The sequence below is a fragment of the Malurus melanocephalus genome, unplaced genomic scaffold (assembly GCF_030028575.1).
Source record: "Malurus melanocephalus ecotype Western Australia unplaced genomic scaffold, MMel_1.1 scaffold_6, whole genome shotgun sequence".
Taxonomy (NCBI): Eukaryota; Metazoa; Chordata; class Aves; order Passeriformes; family Maluridae; genus Malurus; species Malurus melanocephalus.
The window spans coordinates 4,657,735-4,680,612 of NW_026623238.1; the positions used below are offsets into that span (position 1 = coordinate 4,657,735).

Genomic DNA, 22,878 nt, shown 5'->3' on the forward strand with positions numbered 1-22,878 from the left:
GGAGCATAACTTGGAGGCAGGAGCAGACACAACTGTCATGCCTGGGAGGCTGAGCTCTCCTATTGCTCAGATGCTCTCCTCCTGTCTGTGATAGAAAATTGAGCCCTGCAGAGAAGACAAAAACATCCCTTTGGAAGCAGCTATTACCACTTGATTATGCCAGGTCTCCAGCATTATTAGTACTTGCTGCCTGTGCTTGCCATTARCTCCCATCAAGTTTTAATAATGCTTTCTGAAGCAGAACTGGAAACATTTCTCACATCCAAATTAACACCTCATTATTTTCATTCTGGTGATGGTGGAATCAATATATAAATCTTTTTTTTTTCTTTTAACTTTCAATTTTAGAACAAATAAATGTGGTTTTATGAATCATGAATATGAGGTTGTTATTTTTCAAGTTTTTGATACCTCCTAAAAATGCGCATWTCTTTATTTTACAAGTGTTTTGCAGGAGTAATGGCAAGTTGCTTACCTTAAATTCCTTTCAACCTAATCCTAAATGTCAGTTTAACCACAGTTTGTCAGTGAATTAACTTGGGGTTAGGGAAGCTATTACACAGTAGATTCAGGGACACTACATAGCTGCTCCCAACTAACCTAGCTCCTGCACAGAATATTAAAAGTGCTTTTGTGCCAAACAGCTGCCATAGATCATCAGTAAAAGGGTTTTTATGATTCAAGCTTTTTCTACAAAATCTCTCTCCATTTCATCCTAAATTAGATCTATACAAGCGAGATGGTGTCTTTTGGAGATGAGGAGTATTTACATGGAGAGTACATGAAAAGATGAAGGTTACTCACTAAATTCAGATTACAAACTTTTAGACTTCTGGTGTTCAGCTAAATGAGTACAGTCCAGAGGAGTAGATGCTATACAACGTATTTGCTGTCTAGCTTATCATCCTGAAGCGTCCATGTGAAGATAATATCCCAGATGGCAAATAAAACATTGTTTTGTTCCCATCAGGAGCATGAGAAATAAGATTAGTCATTGCACTTTGTCTCACTTTAGGGACAAATTTGGGAGAAAACATTCTGAAATGAACGTTTTCTCTAAAGRAAAGGGTTTCAGCMGTCCCTTCCTGCTGATAYGAAATGAATTTTACAGGATGAACTTGAAACAGCCCCCAACAACCAGTTTACTTGACAAACAAGGTGCTTGCATGGCATGGGAAAAAATGAATTAATTGTTAGATATTGAATCATCAGAACTTTMCTCCACACATGTACCCCCACCCACAGCAGAACAAAATTGAAAAAAAAACAGTGCCAGGGGAAAAAAATCTGCTGACCATTAAGAACAAAATGGCAGACAAGCCTTTGTCTCAGGGAAGGAAGAAAAGTCCACACAGCATCTTGGGGAAAAAAAACCAGATGGGAACTTGGTGAGCCTCTCAAGTTGGTCTCCTGGCAGCAGACGAAGCTGGTGGATTTGGAGTCCTTTGTCAGTTCAGCTTTTCCTGAGGTCTGGGGTCAGGTGGGGTCACTCTGGTGTCTCCCCACAGGCTGCAGCGACCACTGCAGCTCCCAGGGACTGCCTGATCTTGGGCCAAAACCAAGAAAAAACAACAAAAGCTGCCAAAGAATTGTCACAGCAGTATAGAGAAAAGTAAAAAAAGAAATCTCTTGCCCCAACTAAGAAAAATCTAGCCAGATAAAGCAACCAAGTAACCCCACCACCCAGTACCTGAGCTTGCTGGGAGTGAGGCTTTGAACAGAACCCACCCAAGAGCTCCCAGGTTCCCTCCCCCAGACCCACCCTAAAGCTACAGGACCCATTTCTGGGCATAAAGTAGATGATCAGCAATAGAGCATCATCATAAAATCACACCAAGACCCAGTTGCATAGGCTGTATTAGATTCTTTGAAATTAATTCTTGATTTAAAAAGAAAAAAAAAATCTAAAAATATTTTATGCTATTTTACAGCTTCCTTGAAAAATTATTAATTTAGTATCAGAGCACATCTGCATCTAGAAAACTATCAGAATTGCAATCAAAACCAAGTTGATTGAAACAGTTTTTTTTAAGCAGTCTGATTCTTTAACAGTCCTTTATGGCACACTTGCTTGTTCTTTTTTTTTTTTAAGGTAGGAATCTTACACTTGGCCCATTGTTATAACAGTGCCTAGGAAACCTCTTCCCTCAGCTGGTCTAAAAAAACACATCAATACATTTTTCCAGATGGGAAGTTGGCAAGRATTTTCTGAGCTCCAGATTCAGTCCCTGGAAGTCAGCTACACATGCTAGGATTCAGGAGGTATCAGAATTAAARAAGTGCTGTACTTGAAGGGTAGATAGAAAATAAGGAAAACATTTACAAGTATTGAAAAGCAACCCAAAATAATCTCCCATTACTAATGAGCAGTTTACCTGGTGGTGCCCCTATTCTAACGCTGTTACACACTGTTTCTCATGAATTGCTGGCTTAAGCATTGACAAGGAATTGAGAACTTATACTTTCTTTTAGTGTACAGAAAGCCTAGCTCTTGACACTGCCCCAACCAGTACAGTCAGCCCAGCCAGACTGGTGACACCCTGCCCCAACCAGCATGCCAATAGCCTGCTCTGGCTGGCACTGGCAGCATAAACAGGATACTAACCCCATTATTCATTATTCACCCACATTCATCCTTCTCAGGTAGGATTCTCTCACATCACAGCACCACTAGTGGAGCCAGGGGATGACATGATTCCTATGCACATGAAAAAGTCATTTGCAGGATTGGCAGCTGGGACAAGAGACTCCAATACCAAGTGTCCCTGGAAGTTCACCAAAGCCACAGCATCACTAAGGATGCTGCGTTTGCTRTTGGGGACTGGGTGAGTTTCCATGTAGCTATGTCATATCTTATCTTTCCCACTGCCTCAATAAAACCTTGGTTTATAACATGTTGTCAAGCTCCATTATTTCCAATTCAAAAATGTATAGAAAGCCTAGTTCCTGACAAGGTGTATAAACTCACACAGATCATTGTATATRTAAAAAGAGATGATCATAAGTACATCTTCCAGAAAAAAAAAAAGAAAAAAAAACAAAACAAAAACAAACTTCATTTGTAGAACAGTTGAATTAACCAGCCATATTGACACTGTAGCACTGACATCTCAATATTAACATTATCAGCTTGAATGACTGAAAACAGAACACTTTGAAATTTTTACATTTTTTATTTAATACATATATGCTCCAGTTCTTTGAGGAAYGGGTCTTTGAAAACTTGTGGACCATTAAGGACAGCCCATGTCAATCGTCAGTCTCACCAGATGCAACGGTTGCATCCTATTCAGTTTTCCAGATGATGCATAGATGCATGATGCATGATGAACTGCAAAAGGGACTTTGTAAAACAAAATACTCAGAAGTTCTGTGCTTTCRAGTTATCACCAATAACTCTGCAATTCAGCAGCTGTGATATATATTGCTTAGTTGCAGGTTCTTACTCCAGTAAAGGATGGAAATAGTATCACATTTTTTAGTCTGAAATACCACATGAGTCACATTAACAGAGCAGCACAGAACTAATGCACAACCAGCTTTTTCTGCTGGSGGAAATTATGCACAAGATGGCCATGAAAGAAACAGGGAAACATTTATGTATGCTTTTATAAAATTGCAGTAACAGGGAAAAGCTGTGTTTTCTATCCGTAGGTATTAAAAACAACTCAAGGAACAGTTTGTGATACTTCAGAAACAACTTGTCATATCACCTCTTATCCATCCATGTAGTGCTATTGCACTTAATGTCWTTATACAGAAGTGCTCCCATGGACAGATCATGTGGACAAAGTGCCTTTCAGTATCCTTCAGAGATATGTATGTCCTTTGACAACCGGTTCTCCCTTTTACAATAATATGCTCTTCCTTTCTTCATCTTCTGGTCAGTTGAAGCAGGCAGTACTAAAACAGTTGGACTCCTTTTTCAAGCTGCAACTTTAGATATGAACCTCTAGCCTAGATTTCAAAGACTTTTGTATGCCTAAATAGTCAAGTATAGTGTTCTATGAGCTCTTTTCATAGCCATCTCCTGCACGTTTGGAAATGCCAGGCATTCCCCTAATCCTTCTTCATGCCCACCTTCCTTCTTTACCCTTTTCAGAAATAAGAATTTCTGTGGCTGATAATGCTAAAGAGCCCAAGACATCCTCTCTGCACACCAGAACAACATGAAAGGGCACAACAGCAGCAGAAAGTCTTTTAAAGAAAAGACATTTGTTTCTTTCCAGAAAGGTATGTCCAACAAAATCACAGAAAAGACAATTCTTTGCTAAAAATCTAGCCATGAAGCTCTCAGGAGCCAGAAGAAATTACATGGGGCATGACTCTGCAGTTGAAAAAACGCSTTAAGTGCCATCTGAAGTATTCCAACAGTGTCTACATCAGCAGCATAGTGAGCAATATTGACTCTTTTTAGGTGTCTCTTGTACAAATGACCACAGCTGGAGTTATATGCAGTACAATACCAGGCAATATCAGTTTTACACCCAGATCTTACACCCAGGGGTTAAATGGAAAACTCCTTTGTTCTAATTTGGCGTAACAAGAATTCCCAACCTTCAGCAGCACCTACTCTTCTTCATTAAGATTTCTACTGTTTACAAGGATGAATTTGGGAGTTTTTTGGCAAGGGAAATGTTGCCAATATGTGTTTTTATGAAAGCACCCCTTAGCTGTAATTTTCTAATTATACAGTTCTCTTCTGGCTGGCAATCATCTAAAGTGCTGTGTGGCTTTTCCTCCTTCTCTGGGACAATGTGTTCCAGAGCTGCACTAGTTGTCAAATGCAGTGTTATATTTGCCCAGGTTTTTTTTTACCCCTTCCATGTTTTCAGCTGTGTACCAGAATGTTCTCTTTGCTGATCTATCCCACACTCCTCTTTCTGCTCCTCTTTTTAACCTTGAACTGAAAATTCTTTGTATACCAATGTCAATTTAGCTTTCAAAAGGAGACCTGTATCCCCCTTGTACCCACTGTGGGTGYGTTATTCTCCTTGCCCACAGAGAAAGGAGGAACAGAGATGAAGTATCATGAACTAACTACAATTCTTACTTCCATCCCTCTGTACTGCTCATTGTGTGGAAATAAGGATATAGRGGAGCCAGGAAAGGAGGAGTGAAGTTGAGACTGGGAATAAGGAGGTAGAAGGGAAGTGTTTTAATTTTTGTCTTTATTTCTCTCCATCCAACTCAAATGGGCAGTAAATTATTTTTCCTGAAGATGAGTCAGTTTTGTGTGTGATAGTAATTTCTAAGTGATCCATCTCCGTGTCTATATCCTGACTCTTGAGGTTTCCATCTTATTTTGTCCCCCTGTCCTGTTGTGCTGTGGGAATGACAGTGGCTGGGTGGGTATCTTGCCATAGTCAACCCACCACAATGCTTGACCATGGAAAAGTGAATGATGATACAAAATGAAAGTTTCCAAAAGTGTCAATTTCATCGTGACAAAGGAAAAATCTTGCAACATGGCAGTATGTGGGTCATACTGGTCAAGGCCATATCCTCCTACCCAGCTTCTTTCCATTTAAAGCACCTCTTCTCTTTGGTACTTGGCAGCTCTGGAGGACTGCATATATTTGAAAATCACCCACGGGATAGCTAGTTTTAATCCATTGATGTTTCAGGCTTTTTTTGGTTCTGTTTTTTTTTCTAGGCCCTTTGTCATGGTCCTTTAAGAATGCTTTCTCTTTGCTTCCTTTTCTTCACTTGCTGCATGCCGCACTTGGCTTTTGTCGCTTCCTCTTCATCTTGCCCCAAATGTGTTAGTGCTTCCTATGTTTCTAAACTCCTTTAGGAATGAAACATTCCTGTCTAGTATCAGACAGAATGTGTAAAAACTTCAACAGCTAACATTAATCCATGTTCCCTCTGCAAGAATGAAGAGCTGGCTACACTACATTTAATTGGATAAAGTACATTTCATTAACCTTAAATCACAACAGCATCCCATCCTCAATACCCTATTAAAATTATCTTAGGAAAAAAAAATCCAATCACTTGTTAATGCYTTATGACTTAATCTGACTCACAGTGATGCAACCACTGAAACTGGGGTGCTGTGAATACCAGACACAGTAGACAACTGGATAGCTGCCAGCTCTTCACATTGTGCTAATCTCCTCTTCTGTGGTTTTTTTTTTTTTTTCCATAGCTTTCTGTTTCAAATTTTACAGCACTGAGCTTGCTTTAGGCAAGCTATCAGAAACAGATAACTTGGTGCATGTGCTSTCCTCACCAAGAAAATTCTGAACTACCCTCTCATTACAAGGAAAGAAGAGACTGCGTGGGTTTGTTYAGGATGAAACATTAGTAATTACAATCTGTCATTGTCTCACTATATGTTTATATTGTACTGTTAGCCTTTGGATGACACTGGATAACACTACAAAACACACAGTAATTTGTAAGTTTTCCTGAGCTAGCAACCGACTTCATCTTATGACAAAAAATTATCAGAACAGCTTTTATAGACTTAGCTTTTGAATTATTTCTTCTGCTTTAATATTGCAATGTTTTATATAAATAATTTTCAATTCTCATAACAGCCTTTAAAATGTAATTCTTAAGTGTAACCCTAAACAGCCTTTGCTATTAGTTTTATGAATGGCAACATTTGACTTCAGTAGAGGTGTTGCTTAAACACTGCCACAGAATCATTTCCTGGTTAATGTGTTTTCTATTATAAAAGCCTCTCATTTTCTAAAATTATGCCAAGAATTCTCAGCCTAGATTTTGAAGGATTTGGAATGTCTTGACCTGGGTCTAGGCTCTATACAAATTTAAAATCTACCAGTGTTTTGAGGAACTGACACACACTGGGCTGTCACTCTGCCGATGCCTCGTGTCTGATCAGCTGCTGAAATGAGCCTATGGGAAGGCATCTATCACRACACATTTCACCAGCATTATCAAAACCTGCATTTTCTCAAAGCTGGCACAACACCTGTTTAAAAGCAAAAGAAGCTGTATCATGGCTGTCACCATGCCAGCTCCTCCTCCTCTGGTATCTGATCCTGGAAGGGCCTCAGGCTGCATGGTGTCCTCACCATGTCTTTGCTCCCACCCCTTCTCAGATACTCTAATTCTGAAAAAAACAGGTGACAAAGGTACAATAATTAAGAAATGGATGGAAAGCAAATGCAATATTTCATGACTAACAARGGAAGACTCATGGGTATTGACTTGGCTGTAAAGGTCTTTTCATTAAAAAAAACTTATTCAAGAAATACTATTGATCATCAAGGTGGAGAAAAAGATAACTATACAAAAATGACTCTTCTCATTCAAACAACTCAAGCAGAAAAATTCTTAGAGTATTTGTTTATGAAAAAAATGTTATATATGCCTTATACCAAATGTTTGTCAGAATAGAACTGATTTGTGCTTTATAGAARAGGTGTTTTAATAGTTGAAACTGAATCTTTACAATAACACAACAATTTACAATAGAAAGGGCCATTGAGGCCATCCAATCAAACCTCCTATTCTCATCAGGGCTGACTTCAAGTTTTGGTCATGTTGCTCAGAGCCCTGTACTCTTAATTTTTGAAAATATCCAGAAGTGGAAATGCCACACTGATAGCATTCAACTGAAATTAAAAAACACCTTGTGAGGGAACAGTGACATTTTTAAAATCCCTAATTATACTCATCATTTCTCTAGACCAGTACTTCTCGAATATTTAGAAATACATGTTTAAGATGGACAACTAAACAAGGTACGATCAATTTTTTGCTTTCAAATACATAGAAAACTATGGAAAAATGAATATCCCTGGCACCCTGACTGGGTAGGAACATCAGTTGGGAWATGCTGCTTACTCATCTGTCTGGAAAAGGTGCATTAAGTCTTTACTAAGAGAATGCCCTATACAAGAGTCCTCCTCCTTACATTTATCCCCAAACTGATCTCCTTAAAGAGAACAGYGGGAGACAAAAAGTAAAATCAGAGAGCTGGCCAGGTCTTGCAAAAAATTCCTATAGAAGTGAATTGCCTTCAAGGCTTTTGGTCATCCTGCCCCGTTCAACAGTTATTGTCAAGCCTCTTATTAGTACAGCCTAAATTAATAGCACTTATTTCCAGCAAACATTTGTAAGAATAAAGTGTTTTCTGTAATTAGCACTTTTCTCTCAAACCTTTTTGTTAGCAGAGAACACCAAGTGCACAGACTTGAACATACACATTTCTACAAGAATCAATACARTAAGTCAATAGTTCTTATTTTCTGACATTGCAATCCAATTTCCCATTCCTAAAATTTTCCTTTGATRTTGAGTTTTCCTTTAATATTACCTATCAGATATTATTTCATTTTCACTGTCATACATGTAGCAAATATCTTAACTCCATCTGGTTTTAAACATTTTAATTACTACAATTTCAGATTGAACACAGTATATTTAAGAAATAAAATTGTTTCAGCTTTGCAYCTCCCATTAAACATTACACTGTGAATCCATTAAATACAATATACAGGTTATCACTAAGATTGCTTCCAGATGATGTCAAYATAATGGAACTGCAGTCTATCTTACTATTATTTTTTAGTTTACTACGGGGTTTCTTTTTACACCACCGCCAAATGGTTCATAGTTTCCCACAAAAATGTGAAGACCTGAAAATCCCATTGTTTTTCTCATAACTTCCTACTTCAGTCAGTATCATTCAGATATGTTCCACCAAATGTTTTTCTATTTATCTAWTTTTTTACACAGAAGCATTAATTAGAAGTCCTAAAGAAGTCCATTTTTTAATATCTATAACCAGACACTTTATTCATGCCTTTGGTGCTTGCAACTAACACAGATTTTCCCTATTAATAACAAAGGATTCTTCAAACCAGGAGTCATTAACAGCAGTGTTTTCCAGGAGGCTAATATTGCGAAATCAAAACCACTGTTCTGCAATTTACAAAACAAACATTTAACTATCACAGAAAAAAAACCCAAACAGAACTTTATATAATACAAGTTTCAGGTCCCATTTTTCAGATGCACTTTGTTCTAGGATTTTTTTTTTCCCCATAAATGCATATTGCTTATATTTGGGCACACACTCGGGCTGAACTTTTCTGCCTASCAGAACACTACCTGAACAGGGAGATGGCATACAGAAAGGTCAGGCTGTACTTCAGCACTAATCCCACTGACAATATATACATGAATTCAGCAAGACTTACAGGGTTTTCCATAATCTTCAAAGGCATCTCAATAAGCTGGAGGGGCACATGCCTATCCTCACAGTAAACCCTAATTCTTATTCCCTGTGTACAGCATGCTAACCCATGCTCTACCAACACTTTCCGTGTCCAGAAGACGTGAATTACTCCGTTCATTTTTAGGGCARTTTCTCTGTACACCATCATCATGAGTGTCTAAAGAATACAAGGAACTTGGATTCTTCTGAACACAAGCCAAACAGCACCTCTTTGTAGTAATCTGCTTTCACTTAATAGATGGCCAAAACCTAGTTTAGYCAAACACTTAAGCATAATATATTCAAAATCAGGAAAATAAAGGAGGATTAACTGCTTACCTAATACTATATCCATTCTTCTTGGAAAGAAAGTCAAGTCATTTTGTGAAACTAAATTTTATTCCAGGATACCACTATCCACCACATTATCACATAGTTTCTCCACTTCTGTACAGCTAGTTGAGGTGCCAGACCCAGCCTCAACAAAGACATCAGGAAGAGCCACTGCGGTCCACATTTTAAGTTGCACCAGAGAGCATGGCAGAATCCACAGCACTCAGAATTCTGAACTAATTTATCTATCCTCATCAATATCAAATTATTCTTAGGTTAATAAATGCACTTAGAAGGTAGCAGTGATCAAATACACTACAAAGAAATTGTTCTTAGTAAAAGCATGTCATTAGCTTAGGGCACTATTAGGTAAGCACAGTGAGTGATTAGTTTAGTGTGTATGGCATGGCTAGAAAGCTCAGTGTCACTTGGCTACTGCCCTCATAACCAGCGCTCCCATGTTYCAAATACAGACTTCCTTTTCATACTGGTAGCAGCAGCAGCTGTGGGACACAGCACAAATGGACCGAAGCAGATGCTGTTTCTCATGCACAGTGAAGCAGACTGTGCATGGAACACACACACTTGCAATAGGTGTTGGCTCATAGCAGACACTCAGAAAAAAAAGGGTAACTGTTTTCAGTGTTTCTACAGAGATGCTCAAAACAGTTTTTAAGTCTTACTGGTGGCATTTTTTGTTTTCCTAACCCTTAATGTAAAGGATTCCTGCCTGCATTTTTCCCTAAATAAGTAGGGTCCAGAAGCCTGCAGCATCTTTGTACCCACMGAGTATATTTAACAGTAGGGGCTAAAAGAGCAATTATTAACGCCAGCGGGAAGCATAAGCGCTGTTCCATACACTTAAAGAGGTGTGCTGGGCTTTTTATATGAGGATCTATAGCACAAACTTCTTCATCTGAATGTTGCTCAAAGCCTGTGTTGGGAATACAGCYCCAGTGCTCCTGAAACAGCGATGTCCTGACGAAAAGCAAAGTCAGAGCTCCACCTGCCGCTGCTTTTTGACAGGAGAAAGATCCTGGCTGCCAGTTCCTCATCTTCCACAGCGCCTGAAGTGCCCTTGGACTCACAGCCAGACAAGCTGATCGATAAGGGGTTTATTGCACGTGAATTTGTACACCAACACTCTTTAGACCTGTTTCCGGCATTCCCCAGGATTTGGTTAATGYTCTGCACTGAGCCTTTAACAACTTCAGTTCAAATGTCAATCACAGAAAATTTCTTCCAGCACTCAATATTCAAAAGGAAAGAGCTGCAAGCTATAGAGAGAATTTATTGGGAAAATATCACTATCTGATTGTCCTGTTCTTATATTCTTCCCTAGGAATCTGCTACTGGACACTGACAAACAGAAATTCTGTACCAGTTAGTTCATAAAAGTCCATTGTCCATAAAAGGAAGGCTTTCTTGCAACAACTTTGGCCTAATAATAGCACTAAAAACACCCCACCAAAGCTAGAGGTAAGCCCTCAAAAATGCTCTTGATATCTAAAAAAAAAAAAAAAGCACATTAGTAGTTAACAGATACTAAACCCAGTATTTTGATTTTTCCTTTATATGTTAAACAGATCAAATAAAATAAACTATGAAACACAGAGACAAGTATTTAATTCCMTCAATTTAAACAGAAACTGACTATATTAAATACCTCTCTGAATGTTTCTGTGGAAGGAAAGTCTCACAGATTCCTTCAACCTTCTGCCTTTGGCTTTCTTCCTCAGACTGCYTCCAGAAGCCTTTTTTTCCTCCAGTGACAATGAATTTCTGAGTTAATTAACTAAGGAWAACACACTTAACTGGAACAGTTAAGGTGAATCTACATTAGTGGTTTATTGAGCAGCATCATTTCTCCTAGGTATGGATGTGCTGAGTATCCGTGCTCGGAGTAACAAGGAGCACACTTTGGGCACACAGCCTGTGCACACACTGTGGTTTCTCTCCTGATCTAAGCAGAAAGCTTCACACTGAGATGCAATCCAGAGTTCCAGGGTTACTGGGGACACAAAGTACAGCCTTTAAAGCAAGAATTCAGCAACTCTAAAGTCCTCCTGCTATTTGCAAGCAACAGATTTGAAATATTTATATGTCTTGTCCTTCCTCTGTAGTTGAAGGACATCCAAAATGATCAGAAAAGTAACAGGAGACCAGTCACAAGCTTATGGACCTTCCAAAAAGAAAAAAAAAACCAAAAAACCAGAGCAGCCTCTTGGTGTGATCACCACTGCAAACTGCTAGCTRAAACAAAAAACATGTATGTGGTCTTTCTACTTCCAAAGAGGACAACTTTAACACAGTATTTAACCCATCAATGTAAGTGAACTCATACCACCATTACACCATTTTGTTCAGGAGAACAAAAAGAAGGGTAGCTAACAGAGGGTCACCACTCTGACACTGTCAGGACTTTATTACTCTGGTGAATTCAGTCACGGAAAGGACTAAAAATTTCATGGTGAGGTTGAATGATCTGACAGGAGTCTGCAAAGGAAAAAATCTCTGCCAGCATCTCTCACCTAGCAACAGCTAATGACACAGTGAAGCCATGCAGTAGTTTGACTGCAGGGGTAGGGGGCAAGGAAGGCAGAGCAGCTATTTTCATATGATCATACATTTATTCGTTTTCATTAGGACAACAATGAAACAGTTTTTCTCCTCATCCCTCTGTGAATGCGTGTTACCCATACTCATGTAAACGCAGCATCTGGCAACATGCCAGGAGAGTCTGTTTTGAAGCCACACACAAACAATGCTGTTAAGCAAGGTAAATTTAATTCCACTCCAGAGAAAACAGCAGTAACAAGGAAAGGATGCTACAATGTGCACTGCAAAAGAGTGAATGTTGCTATAGCTCATACAGCTGTGTGTGGGGTCAAGCACACAGAGAAGCAGTCCTATAATTGATAATGCATGCCCTAGAATAGATTTTTAGTGGTGCCCCAGGTGTTATCATATTTTGCCATTGTACTTCCTCTGCTGTCTGTTTCTTTCTCATTTTGTATTTTCCAGTATGCCACCAAAAGGCACCGCAGGGGATTTTTTTTTWAWTTTTTTTTTTTTAAAYAAATGGCTACTACTGCACTTTCTGGCAGTACTGTTTATGGTACAAGSAGGGCATGGAAGGACTGGACACAGAAAATAAAATGGGAGGATGGAGCTGGAGGAARGGATCTCCAGTTGTAGAATACTTTTCCAGGAAGGAGGTATAGGATATAGTTACTGGACAGATACACATTTCTTGTTGAATTCTCTTATTTCAATCTAAACTCCACAACCCTCAATTTGAAACTGATTACCTTTTGCACTGTACAGGTCTTCAATGTGCCCCATGAACAACCATGCCCATGACAGTGTTTCTTTGCCAACAGGAATTAAAAATTTTTTGATGTGTTTCACTGTCCAAATATCACACAATCCTGAAATTGGAAACATTAGGCCTGCAACTAAGAATTCAGGAGTTAGGTCTGCAATTCTTTCATCTGCAGCTCTAAACACTAGTCTTTGCCCAAAATGTCCTATGTGGTCTCCTTCTTGTATTCATCATTGACTTGGAATCTGTGCAACTTGACCTTTCTCATATGTTTTCCAGATATGCTGTGTGTTACCTTCCTGAWTTTTTTTTCTGATTTATCTCATACATTTCCTTTTCCAGTGCCTCAAAGCTTCTATCCACAGGAAAATTCCTTGTAGAGAGATGACATCTCAGCTTTTAGGGGAGCTGCAAATCTCTGTCCCTACCAGAGACACCTACAAAAATTAGAAATCCTCATAACTCAAAATCTCTGATGATTCCACAGAAATTTCTGGCACAGAAGTGTCATATAAAATCCATGTACAGAATAGTATCTAAAACCTCTGTCATAATCTTCCCAACAGAGGATTTGTCAGCACTGGTGTGCTATTACAGGAGACAACCTTGAATTAAAATMCATATATCACATGTTGAAGAATGGTATGAGAACAATTCAAAATATCATCACCACAGCAACACCCCCATTCAGTCAGGAATAGAGCTAGAGACACATCCCACCAATCATGAGGAAACATCACCGTGGAACAACTTATGAATCTGAAAAATCTCCTGCAAAAAAGCTGGAGGAGAATAAATGACTGCCTCTCAACTCTTCTGATACAAGATGTTGCAGTGGAGCTCCCACACCTATGTCAGAAAATTTCAACATGTGAATATTCTCAGGTCATATGCTTTCACAGATAGAAAGGAGCTGATAGGTGCTAATTCAATATTGTCACATGTTAAACGTATGTTTACATCTTTGCAATTATTGTTGTATTTGAATGTATATAATTTGTCCGTGTCAATTTCTATTTCAAAAAAATCAAATCTTAACTAAAGTGCTCAGATGGTATGAGCCATTTGGACAACTATGCCAACAGAATTATGGACTGCTGAGGAGATGGAATAGGCAAAACACGAAAATGCAATGACCATGGATAGCTTCAGGATCAAAACATGGATGTGCTGGCTTTCTAGCTCTTGGATGTCTCYTGCTGAATTATCACAGTTTTTCCATCTTTCATTCCTCATTCATTAGAGAAAGATGATAAGCAGGAAGCAGCCAGAGCCTCAAAGCACAAGATTTGTATCAAGTGTTCAGTCTCAGGGATGAAACAGCTGAGATGTCTCAGAACAATGAACAATGTTCAAAAAAMTGTCTGTTCCAGCTCCTGATCCTCCTCCTGTTTCTCCCTGCACCATGCAGCTCGTACTTCCCCTAAGAATGACAGGCAGGAATGGTTGAGATGTGCCTTAAGAGCATGCCCTGAAGCAAAAAAAAACAATGCTGATATCAAGTTCTGTAATCAGATCAAAAACAATCACGAAAGTTGCCACRAATCTGTACATCCCAGATACTTTTACTCCTTCTTGCCTTTTTYATTACAATAGCTGTATTGCAACTTAGGTGCACAGCATTATGTGTTGGGTGCAGTGCAGTCACACATCAGAGAAATGTAGGGGTGCTTAATTTCCATACCATCCCATGGAACGATACAAGATGGTATTTCTGAGATGAAAAACAATCAATGCAGCAATTCTGTGAGAAGAACACTTCAGAAGAAGACAAAGAGACAGTAAAGTGTGTAACTAAGAACAGGATCTGAGATTGTCAGGACTATTTTTTGCTTGCAACTATGCTTGGCCTCTTCTACCTTAACTGGACAAAGATCTCAACAGAAATTAAATCTGGTTGCTTTGCCAGAATACAGTAGGGCTTTGAAAGARTTCTGAGATCTTTGTTGGGATTAGTGGAATAATTTAACAGGCGGTCATGTTAGTAGGTAGAGAAGAAAAAACACATTTGCATTTCAGACTGTGTATACTGTCTGGGAATAGCAGAGGAAGAAAAATAAACCTGAAGATGCCTGAAGCTACTCTGCAATGAGGAAACAAAGCCCTGACAGAAAGTGGATGAAAGAGATAAAGTTAAGGGAATATGATTGTGAAAAAAACCACACAAAAGTATTTACTTAATTTCCAGACTAAAGCAATATTGTTTAGTGAACACTACTAAATAGTTGATTTTTCTCTTTTTAAATTATGGAATTATTGTATCAGAATAATTCAGGTTGGAAGGGACCTTAAAAAGCTATTTCAATCTCCTGCTCAAAGCTAGAATCACTATGAGGCCAGACCATGTTGCTCAGGGCTTTAYCCAAAAGTCCTGAAAATCTCAACAAAAGAGACATCCCGCGTCTTAGGATACCTTTTCCATTGTTTGATTGTCCTCATGAGGAAAAAGCTTTTCCTTAAAACCAGCCCAAACTTCTTGCTTCACTTTTGGTGCATTGAACCTCATTCTCACACCACACCACCAGGAGAGCCGGGCTCCATCTTCTTTACAAGCTCCTCATAAGCACTGTCAGGTTACTATAAGGTTTCCCCTGGAGACCTCTCCAGGCCAAACAAGCCCAGCTCCCTCAGCCCCTGTCCCAGGACAGTTGGTCCCAGTCCATATCCTGGAAAATCAAAAGTACAGAGCAATGTAGGTCAGATCTCTGAAGGTCATTCAATCAAACTCATTCTCAAAAGCAGGGGTAACCTCAAGCTTAGATGAAGTGGCATCCATCATCTAAAACCTGAAATGAACAAATTACATACATAAAACAATTCACAGTCAGTTTTAAATTCTATTTCTAAAGAAATCTTTGCAGCACTATGATTATTATTCTTATTTTCTAAGCACATCATAACCAATAAAAGCTGGTACTATGAAAAGATAAAGAGATGACAGCAGCTGCAAAAAATAATGGAAGCACTCAAAAATAATTGTTTTATAATGGCAAGGACAGGGAAAGTGAAGGATTTCAGTGAAACATKTATTAGAATGAGTACCAGACTCAGRTTTACTTCAGTTKCATAGAGAAGCARATGCAAATTTAAGACAGTTTTTGAGCATAACTATGAATGTAAGGAAAATCTTCAGACCAGATWAAAATGATGGCCTGGAAGTGACCACAGCAACAATGATCATCCAGACTCTTCTCCCAGGCTCAGCCTATTTTCATAGGGAAATGGTTCCTGCCTCCCGAAGCTCTGGAAAGGCTGTCCCAGTACAACACACAACTCCACAGGAGCAGGCTGTGACACAGGCAGGGGATGCAGAGATGAGCAGTCCCTATTCCACAGCAGAACCCAGCAGTGGGATCCTTGCAAAGCACAGACACTGGGCTGTTAATACCTGTCACTAACCCCTACAGGTGGTGTAAACCTTATATTTTTGCCTTGATGAAGTGAGGGGCTGCCCCATTCACTCACTTACAACCTTCTAACATCTTCTGGAGAATGGAAGTTGCATTTCTCTCAGCAGGATGCATGAAAGGCACTTCCAAATGGTTTTTAGTACTGCCAAGTATGAGCTGCTAGCAAACATGCATGTAGGGCTGTGACCAGGAACATAATTTAGCATTTAAGTTTGGGATTCCCTACAATTTGTAGGCTTTTACMAGACAGATTGTTTTTTCWGCAACATAAACTTAAGATAAATGTCTGTTTTTAGATCCTTTCCTATGTAAAGTAAATGAGTTTTTTCAGTTGTTAAAGGGGAAAAAAATCCTTTTACCATTTGGCTCTTTTTTTATCTTTCATCCAATCTGCTTGGATAATAYTGTAGTGCAGAAGGAAATTACATAYGAATCTGAATCTTGCMACAGAAAACTGAGAGTGAGTAACTTAAGTCACTTAAAATAACAAGATTAGAAACATTTCTATATCATTGTTGGTACTGTATAGTTATGGWTAGTAGAATATTTTAAAAATTAGGATCTAATTGTAGCATACTGGCTCTGCAAAGAAACTATAAAAAGAAAATACACAAGTTTTTCCCTATAAAAGAGTAATATATCTGTTCATTGCCTTTTAAGTATCTCTGCTCACATTTCATTCTGCACTAAAAATAAATGAAAGAGAACACAAAAGATCTGGCAATACTTACGTATCTGCTACCATCTGCTGACAAACAGCATTATTGACTTTATCTCAGTCAGTCTTAAAGAAGCAACTCTTATTTCCCTATAGGAAAGTTTCCATTGATGCTACAGTGGATGACAGTAAAAGTTACATTAATTTTTTAGTTCAGCATGTTGTAGCTATAGTAAGCCAATAATTTCCTATCAACTCAGCTAGTCTGCGTCACAGATCCATCGCTGACCAGCATAACCCACTCATACAGCAATGACTGCATCCTGCCTTTACTGAACCTCTTCAGCTATTGTAGATAGTTTCTGAAGTTAATTACTGAACAAATAAAAGACACTCATTCCTCATTTAGAAAAGATAATACCATTTATTACTAGTTGTAAGACTTTCCTAACAACAAGTCACAGAATGGGTCAGGTTGGAAGGGACCACAGTGGGTCATCTGGTCCAACCTCCTGCTCGAGCAAGGACATCCAAGGGCACATTGCACAGGATTGTGTCCAGACAGTTCTTGAATATCTCCAATGAGGGAGACTCCACAACMTCTCTGRGGAATCTGTTCCAGCGCTCAGTTATCCACATRGTARAGAAGTTCTTGCTCATGTTCAGGGGRAACTTCCTGTGCATCASTTCYGGCCTGTTGCCTCTTGTCCTACTCCTTGGCACATTTTTTTCCAGCAACATAAACTTAAGATAAATGTCTGATTTTAGATCCTTTCCTATGTAAACTAAATGAAGTTTTACAKTTGTTAAAAGGGAAAAAAAATYCYTTTWMYKRWTKGSYTYTTWTTTTTWTYTWTCWTYCARYSMAYKYRSWTRRWWMWKWYKKKYRKRMRGAARKWAATWRRWAKSWRWMTKRWKCRWRMRAAAGMWMSCWYYCAKWTASWKACWGACAKWSATYRWWYWYMYTCYCWSTCAKYYMTYYYWKYYWGWMYRRRSRGRGGGAGTTCCTTCAACCTTTTCTCRTAAGAGAGATATTCCARTTWCTTAATCATTTTTGTAGCCCTCCATGGGASCTGCTCCAGGTRCYCCASRTCTCTYTTKTCCTGAGGAGCCCAGAACTGGACACAGCACTCCAGATGTGGCCTCACCAGGGCTGCACAGAAAGGCAGCATCACCTCCTGTGACCTGCTGGCAATGCTCTTCCCAATGCAYCCCAGGACACCATCAGCCTTCCTGGCCACAAGGACACACTGCTGGCTCATGGACAGTTTGTTGTCCAGCAGGACACCCAGATCCTTCTCCAYGGAGCTGCTCCCCAGCAGATCAGTCTCCAGCCTATATTGCTGCATGGGGTTATTCCAGTCTTATATTCCAATGTACAAGGTGGGATCAAAACATCTTTTCCCCTCCGGTCTTGATTTAAAGAGAGTAATGGTAGTAGAAAAGATCACCTTTCTCTCACCTTATTTAATTTCACAACATTTCAAGTTAAAGCCTTGATTAACCTCCAGATATATTTTTGTTGAGAAAAAGACTAATAAAAACCTAAAGCAAATAAAACCAAAAATTTTAAAAATCCTGAGTTTCAGGTATCTCGTACTAAATTGCAGAAGTGTGACAGTGAAGGGAGCTCTGGTCGCAATGATGATCTGTATCTGGCTATATGGTAAACTAAATKAAGAGATTATCTAATATATACTTATACATGCACTTCAAAATATTTGGGGGAAAAGAAATTAAACCAAAGTTTCACATCTGATGTCAGAAAAATCAGTAACTTAACGAAAGAATGAGGCGGTATATACTAAAGTATTGCTTGATGGATAAATGTAATCCTTTAGATTAGATTTGGTTTAGTTGTTAGGAATCTGAATTTGAAATGCTCTTCAGGTGGTAAATCTTAAATCTTCCAAACCTAGATGCAATTAGCAAAAGGTTTAAATTAGAGGTTTAATCTGTGTCTTTCCATTGTAATGTTTCAGGTTTTTTTTAAACTTCCGAAGTTAAAAACTGTGTCCTTGAGCTGTGCTGCAGTGGCGAGAGGAGCGGACCCCGCTGCCACTCGAGGTGGGTGGGGGTCGCGGTGGGCACTCCTTCTCGGAGAGAAGCAGTGTTTTTCTTTCACTAAGTTCCTGCCTGGAGTGCTCAACGGCGTTTGCTTTGAACTCCCAGCTGGGTTCTTTTCTCCCTGCACTTCCATCGTTAAAGCCAACTCTGGGTGTTGCTGAGGAGACCGAAAGCCAATTCCAGCGCTGGGCCACCGACCCTGAGCGCCGAGTGCCGCGGGCCCGCTCAGACAGGCGGTGACACTGGCGGCATCCCAACGTCAAACGCTGAAAACGCGAACGGAGCTCTTTCCCCGCTCCGAAAACCCGGGGCTGTTTCTGTCAGCCACCCTCGGGAGAAGGAGGCAGCGGGGTCTGCGGAGCTACCTYAGCTCGTCCTCCAAAGCACAGAACCAACCGCGCTCCCTTCCCCTCGGGCCATGAGGGCCCCGCCGCCCCGTTCCCTCATCGCCCCGCAGGGGGAGCCGCGGCTCTCGCGAGAGCCGCCGCCGCCGCCATGGAGCCGCCGCTGCCGGGCCCGCCGGGGCTGTCGGCCGTGCTGGCGGTGAGGGGGAGCGGGGCGGCGAGGGAGCGGGGCTGTCCGGCGGGGAGGGGGGAGGCCCTGGCTGGGGGGCGCTCCTTGCCGAGCCTGGCGCGGGAGCGCTGCCGGGCGCGATCCGTGACCGACACCGGCCGCGTTCGGTCGCTGTGGCCGCCCGGCGACTCCGGCTCTCCCGCCGCTGGCTGACCCGCGTTCCCTCTGCCCGCAGAGCACGGACTGGTCCGAGCCCTGGCTGCTGGGGCTGGCGGCTTTCCACCTGCTCTGCTTGCTCCTGACGTGCGCGTCCCTGCAGCACCGGCGGGTGCAGGTGGGGCACTTCCTCTGCATGGGTGAGTGCGCGGGGCCGTGCGGGGCCGACACCTGAGCAGGGAGAACGCGTTCGTGTTTCTCTGCTAACAGTGCATGTGTCTGTCGATAGTTATCTGCGAGAGAAACTGCTGTGACTATCAATACGTACTTATGTTATTTCCAAGAAATGTGTGAAGAAGTGACTTAAAACTCTGGCCTTAGTGAGGATCTGGGATGAATAAGGTTTCTGCATGGTCATTTCCCTGGATGTCACAGCTTCCCAATAAAGTGCTCTACTGGAGAAGCAGGGAAGAAACCGACTCAGTTGCTTGCTACTCTGCCTTGTTCTAATACTGCAGTTCAATGAATATGGTCAGATTTAGTTTTGGAAGCAAGTTCACCATGTGCCCTGCTGACAGCCGTGATAATGGTACGAGGAAGAGCAAGGCTGGCTTGTACACTGCAGTTTCAACTTCTGTTATCTCAGGGTTTATCAGCCTGAGAATCCAATGAGCTTGCCTAGCCAAAGTAGTCATGACTAACTGGGRGAAGACCTGCTAGCTTTGGTTTGCGATCACACGGATTTGGATTAGATCATGTATTATTAGCAGTTTATTAAGAAATACTGAATCTAGTATTTTTCTTTTGTTTATAGTGGGCTTAGTGTACTGCGCTGAATATATCAATGAATTAGCAGCCATGAATTGGAGGTAAATGTTTTCACTTTCATTTTTGAATAAAACGATACAGTACAATATAGTTAATACTTAGTTTATAAGAAATAATAATAATAGCGTGCATTTTTTGTACTGCTCAAAATCTGTTTAYGTGCATGCTGCTAAACTAACTGATCGACGAGCTGAGAGAAAAGCAGAGTGCTGTGGTTAAGGCCAAAAGAATGTGAACTTAGAGGTTTTTTTTTTTGGGGGGGGGGGGGCGGTTTCTTTGATATTCACGTTTAATAGCTGAAGTTAAGAGCCTCTTCTCAAAAATACCACTGCTGCTTTATATACTTACTTGTAGGTATCAAAAGCATTAACATTTGTCTGTGTTGCTAAACCTGTATACCAGCATTAAACTGATAGATTATTTTGATAAACACTAAACCAGTCTTTCCCTGATATGACTGAAAGTTATGTGTTTAACACCACTTTATGCAGGCATCSAATTGTAAGTCTTTATGTTTCACCTCAGGCATACATGATGTAATTATAGCTTTGTTACATTTATTATTTTTGTTGTATTTTCTAGTACAAGTAAGCAAAATACCTAAAAAAGAAATTTCAAATTTTTCAGGGCAAGCATGATTTGTGATGCACTCTTGTCATGTTAGTAAGTTTTTGATAGTAAAACTGTGAAGAAGAGGAAGAGTGATGTTAATATTCATAACTGATGAAGTATCGACTGCCTCTTTTATCTGACTCAATACAGTAGAATGCTTGGTGATCCCAAGATACAGGACAATGTGTACAGTGTTTATGTTGAATAGTTGCTGGGAAAGTTGAATGTTTGAACTATACTGAATAAAGATTTGTCTCTCATTTTTATTGTATTTCTTTCAGGCTCTTTTCTAAATACCAGTACTTTGATTCAAGAGGAATGTTTATTTCGCTTGTATTTTCTGCGCCACTGCTGGTGAATACTGTTATAATTGTGGTACGTATGTGTTCATTCATATTGGTGCTTTCATTAAATGGATAAGTAAATGTATGTAGATTAGCTGAATTTAATAATTTACTTACTTTTCAGGTCACCTGGGTTTACAGAACTTTGAATGTAATGACTGAACTAAAGATGCTACAGCAGAGAAGGAAAGCAGAAAAAGAGAAAAAGAAGTGAAAGTGCCAAACACTATTTTTCTTTCTTCAGTTGTAATAATGCCTGTCCGAGTAATCCATCATTTTGTATGACTATGCAGAAACAAAAGTGTTTTGATTTCTGATGTCAAGAGGACTTTGTAACTCATGGCTGTGGACATCGAGGTGAAAGCAGATTTCTACAATACATTTGAATTGGCTATGAAATTAGGAAACCCAGTCTTAACAAGTCTCTGTGCCCGTAGTTTAAGATAGTTTTCCACCATGACCAAGGCTGTTATCATTGATTAGACACAATCTTCCAGTTTCCATTTGCCTGTGTATTTTTTAACTATATCTTTACTCTGTGCTTATTAGGTATCAATTCTTCTCTGCTGCTGCTTAAGCCAACTGAGCTGTGTTGTGAATTACAGTAAATGAAAGATTTTATTCAGAATACCTCAGGAATCCATGCTTCTGTGAAGCATTTCACTTCTTTATAAATCAGGTTTCATACTTCCGATGTGTACTGTGTGCCAGTGGCATTTTATAAATAAAACTATCCACTCACTGTATCTTAAATTATGTTAATTAGTATTTATTTTTAATCAGACTTTTTCCTTCTTTTTTTCTCATAAAAACACCCAGTTTGGTAAATTTCCCRGTTTGATTGTGTAAATAAATCAAAATTATCTCTGCAGTTATTCAATTTACACTTCATGTTTTTAAGGCTGCTAGATACATCTTTTTAAAACCAGATGAAAAATTGAGAGTTTTTTGTAGAACAGAAAGGAAGGGAAGAAAGTAATGTTTGTGCAATTTTGTTCCCTTTTTATGCTTTTTTAAAAAGAAATAACTGAAAATTAAAAATACTAATTTTTTAGTATTAGCGGTAAAAATGAAGGCTTCAGWTTTGCTTCAGGTAGTGTGTTTTTATTGAATTAAGGTCATTTGAGGAGGAGTTTGAACACAATGGAGACTGTTCACATTTAGTAAAAGTTGTGTCTGTGTGGAGATGTACAGCTCTGTCTAAAATAGGTGTCATTTAAGACCTCGAAAAGATGATCTACAACACTGGTATTAGACTAATGTGACAAACATTCGGGTACAGAATTGCAAAACACTAGTAAGTTTATAAGCTAAGGAAATATTTTTGAAACTAATTTTAATTACTTGAGTAGTCCTCACAAGAGTGGAGATATGGACTTAAGGAAGAGTGCAGATGCATATCATACAGTTTGCAAGTGTCCTAAATCGGGAGA

General features: G+C 39.7%; 1 protein-coding gene across 1 annotated transcript in view; it reads left to right on the forward strand.

Annotated features, from left to right (window-relative positions):
• Positions 1 to 22,198, forward strand: part of TMEM18 (transmembrane protein 18) — an 89,446-nt gene extending 67,248 nt beyond the window's left edge. Inside the window, 6 exon segments of the mRNA XM_057371341.1 lie at positions 19,197 to 19,410; positions 19,412 to 19,535; positions 19,741 to 19,861; positions 20,476 to 20,530; positions 21,383 to 21,476; positions 21,570 to 22,198. Of these exon segments, the coding sequence (XP_057227324.1) occupies positions 19,197 to 19,410; positions 19,412 to 19,535; positions 19,741 to 19,861; positions 20,476 to 20,530; positions 21,383 to 21,476; positions 21,570 to 21,659 (698 nt within the window). The 3' untranslated portion in view covers positions 21,660 to 22,198.
• The last annotated feature ends 680 nt before the right edge of the window (positions 22,199 to 22,878 follow it).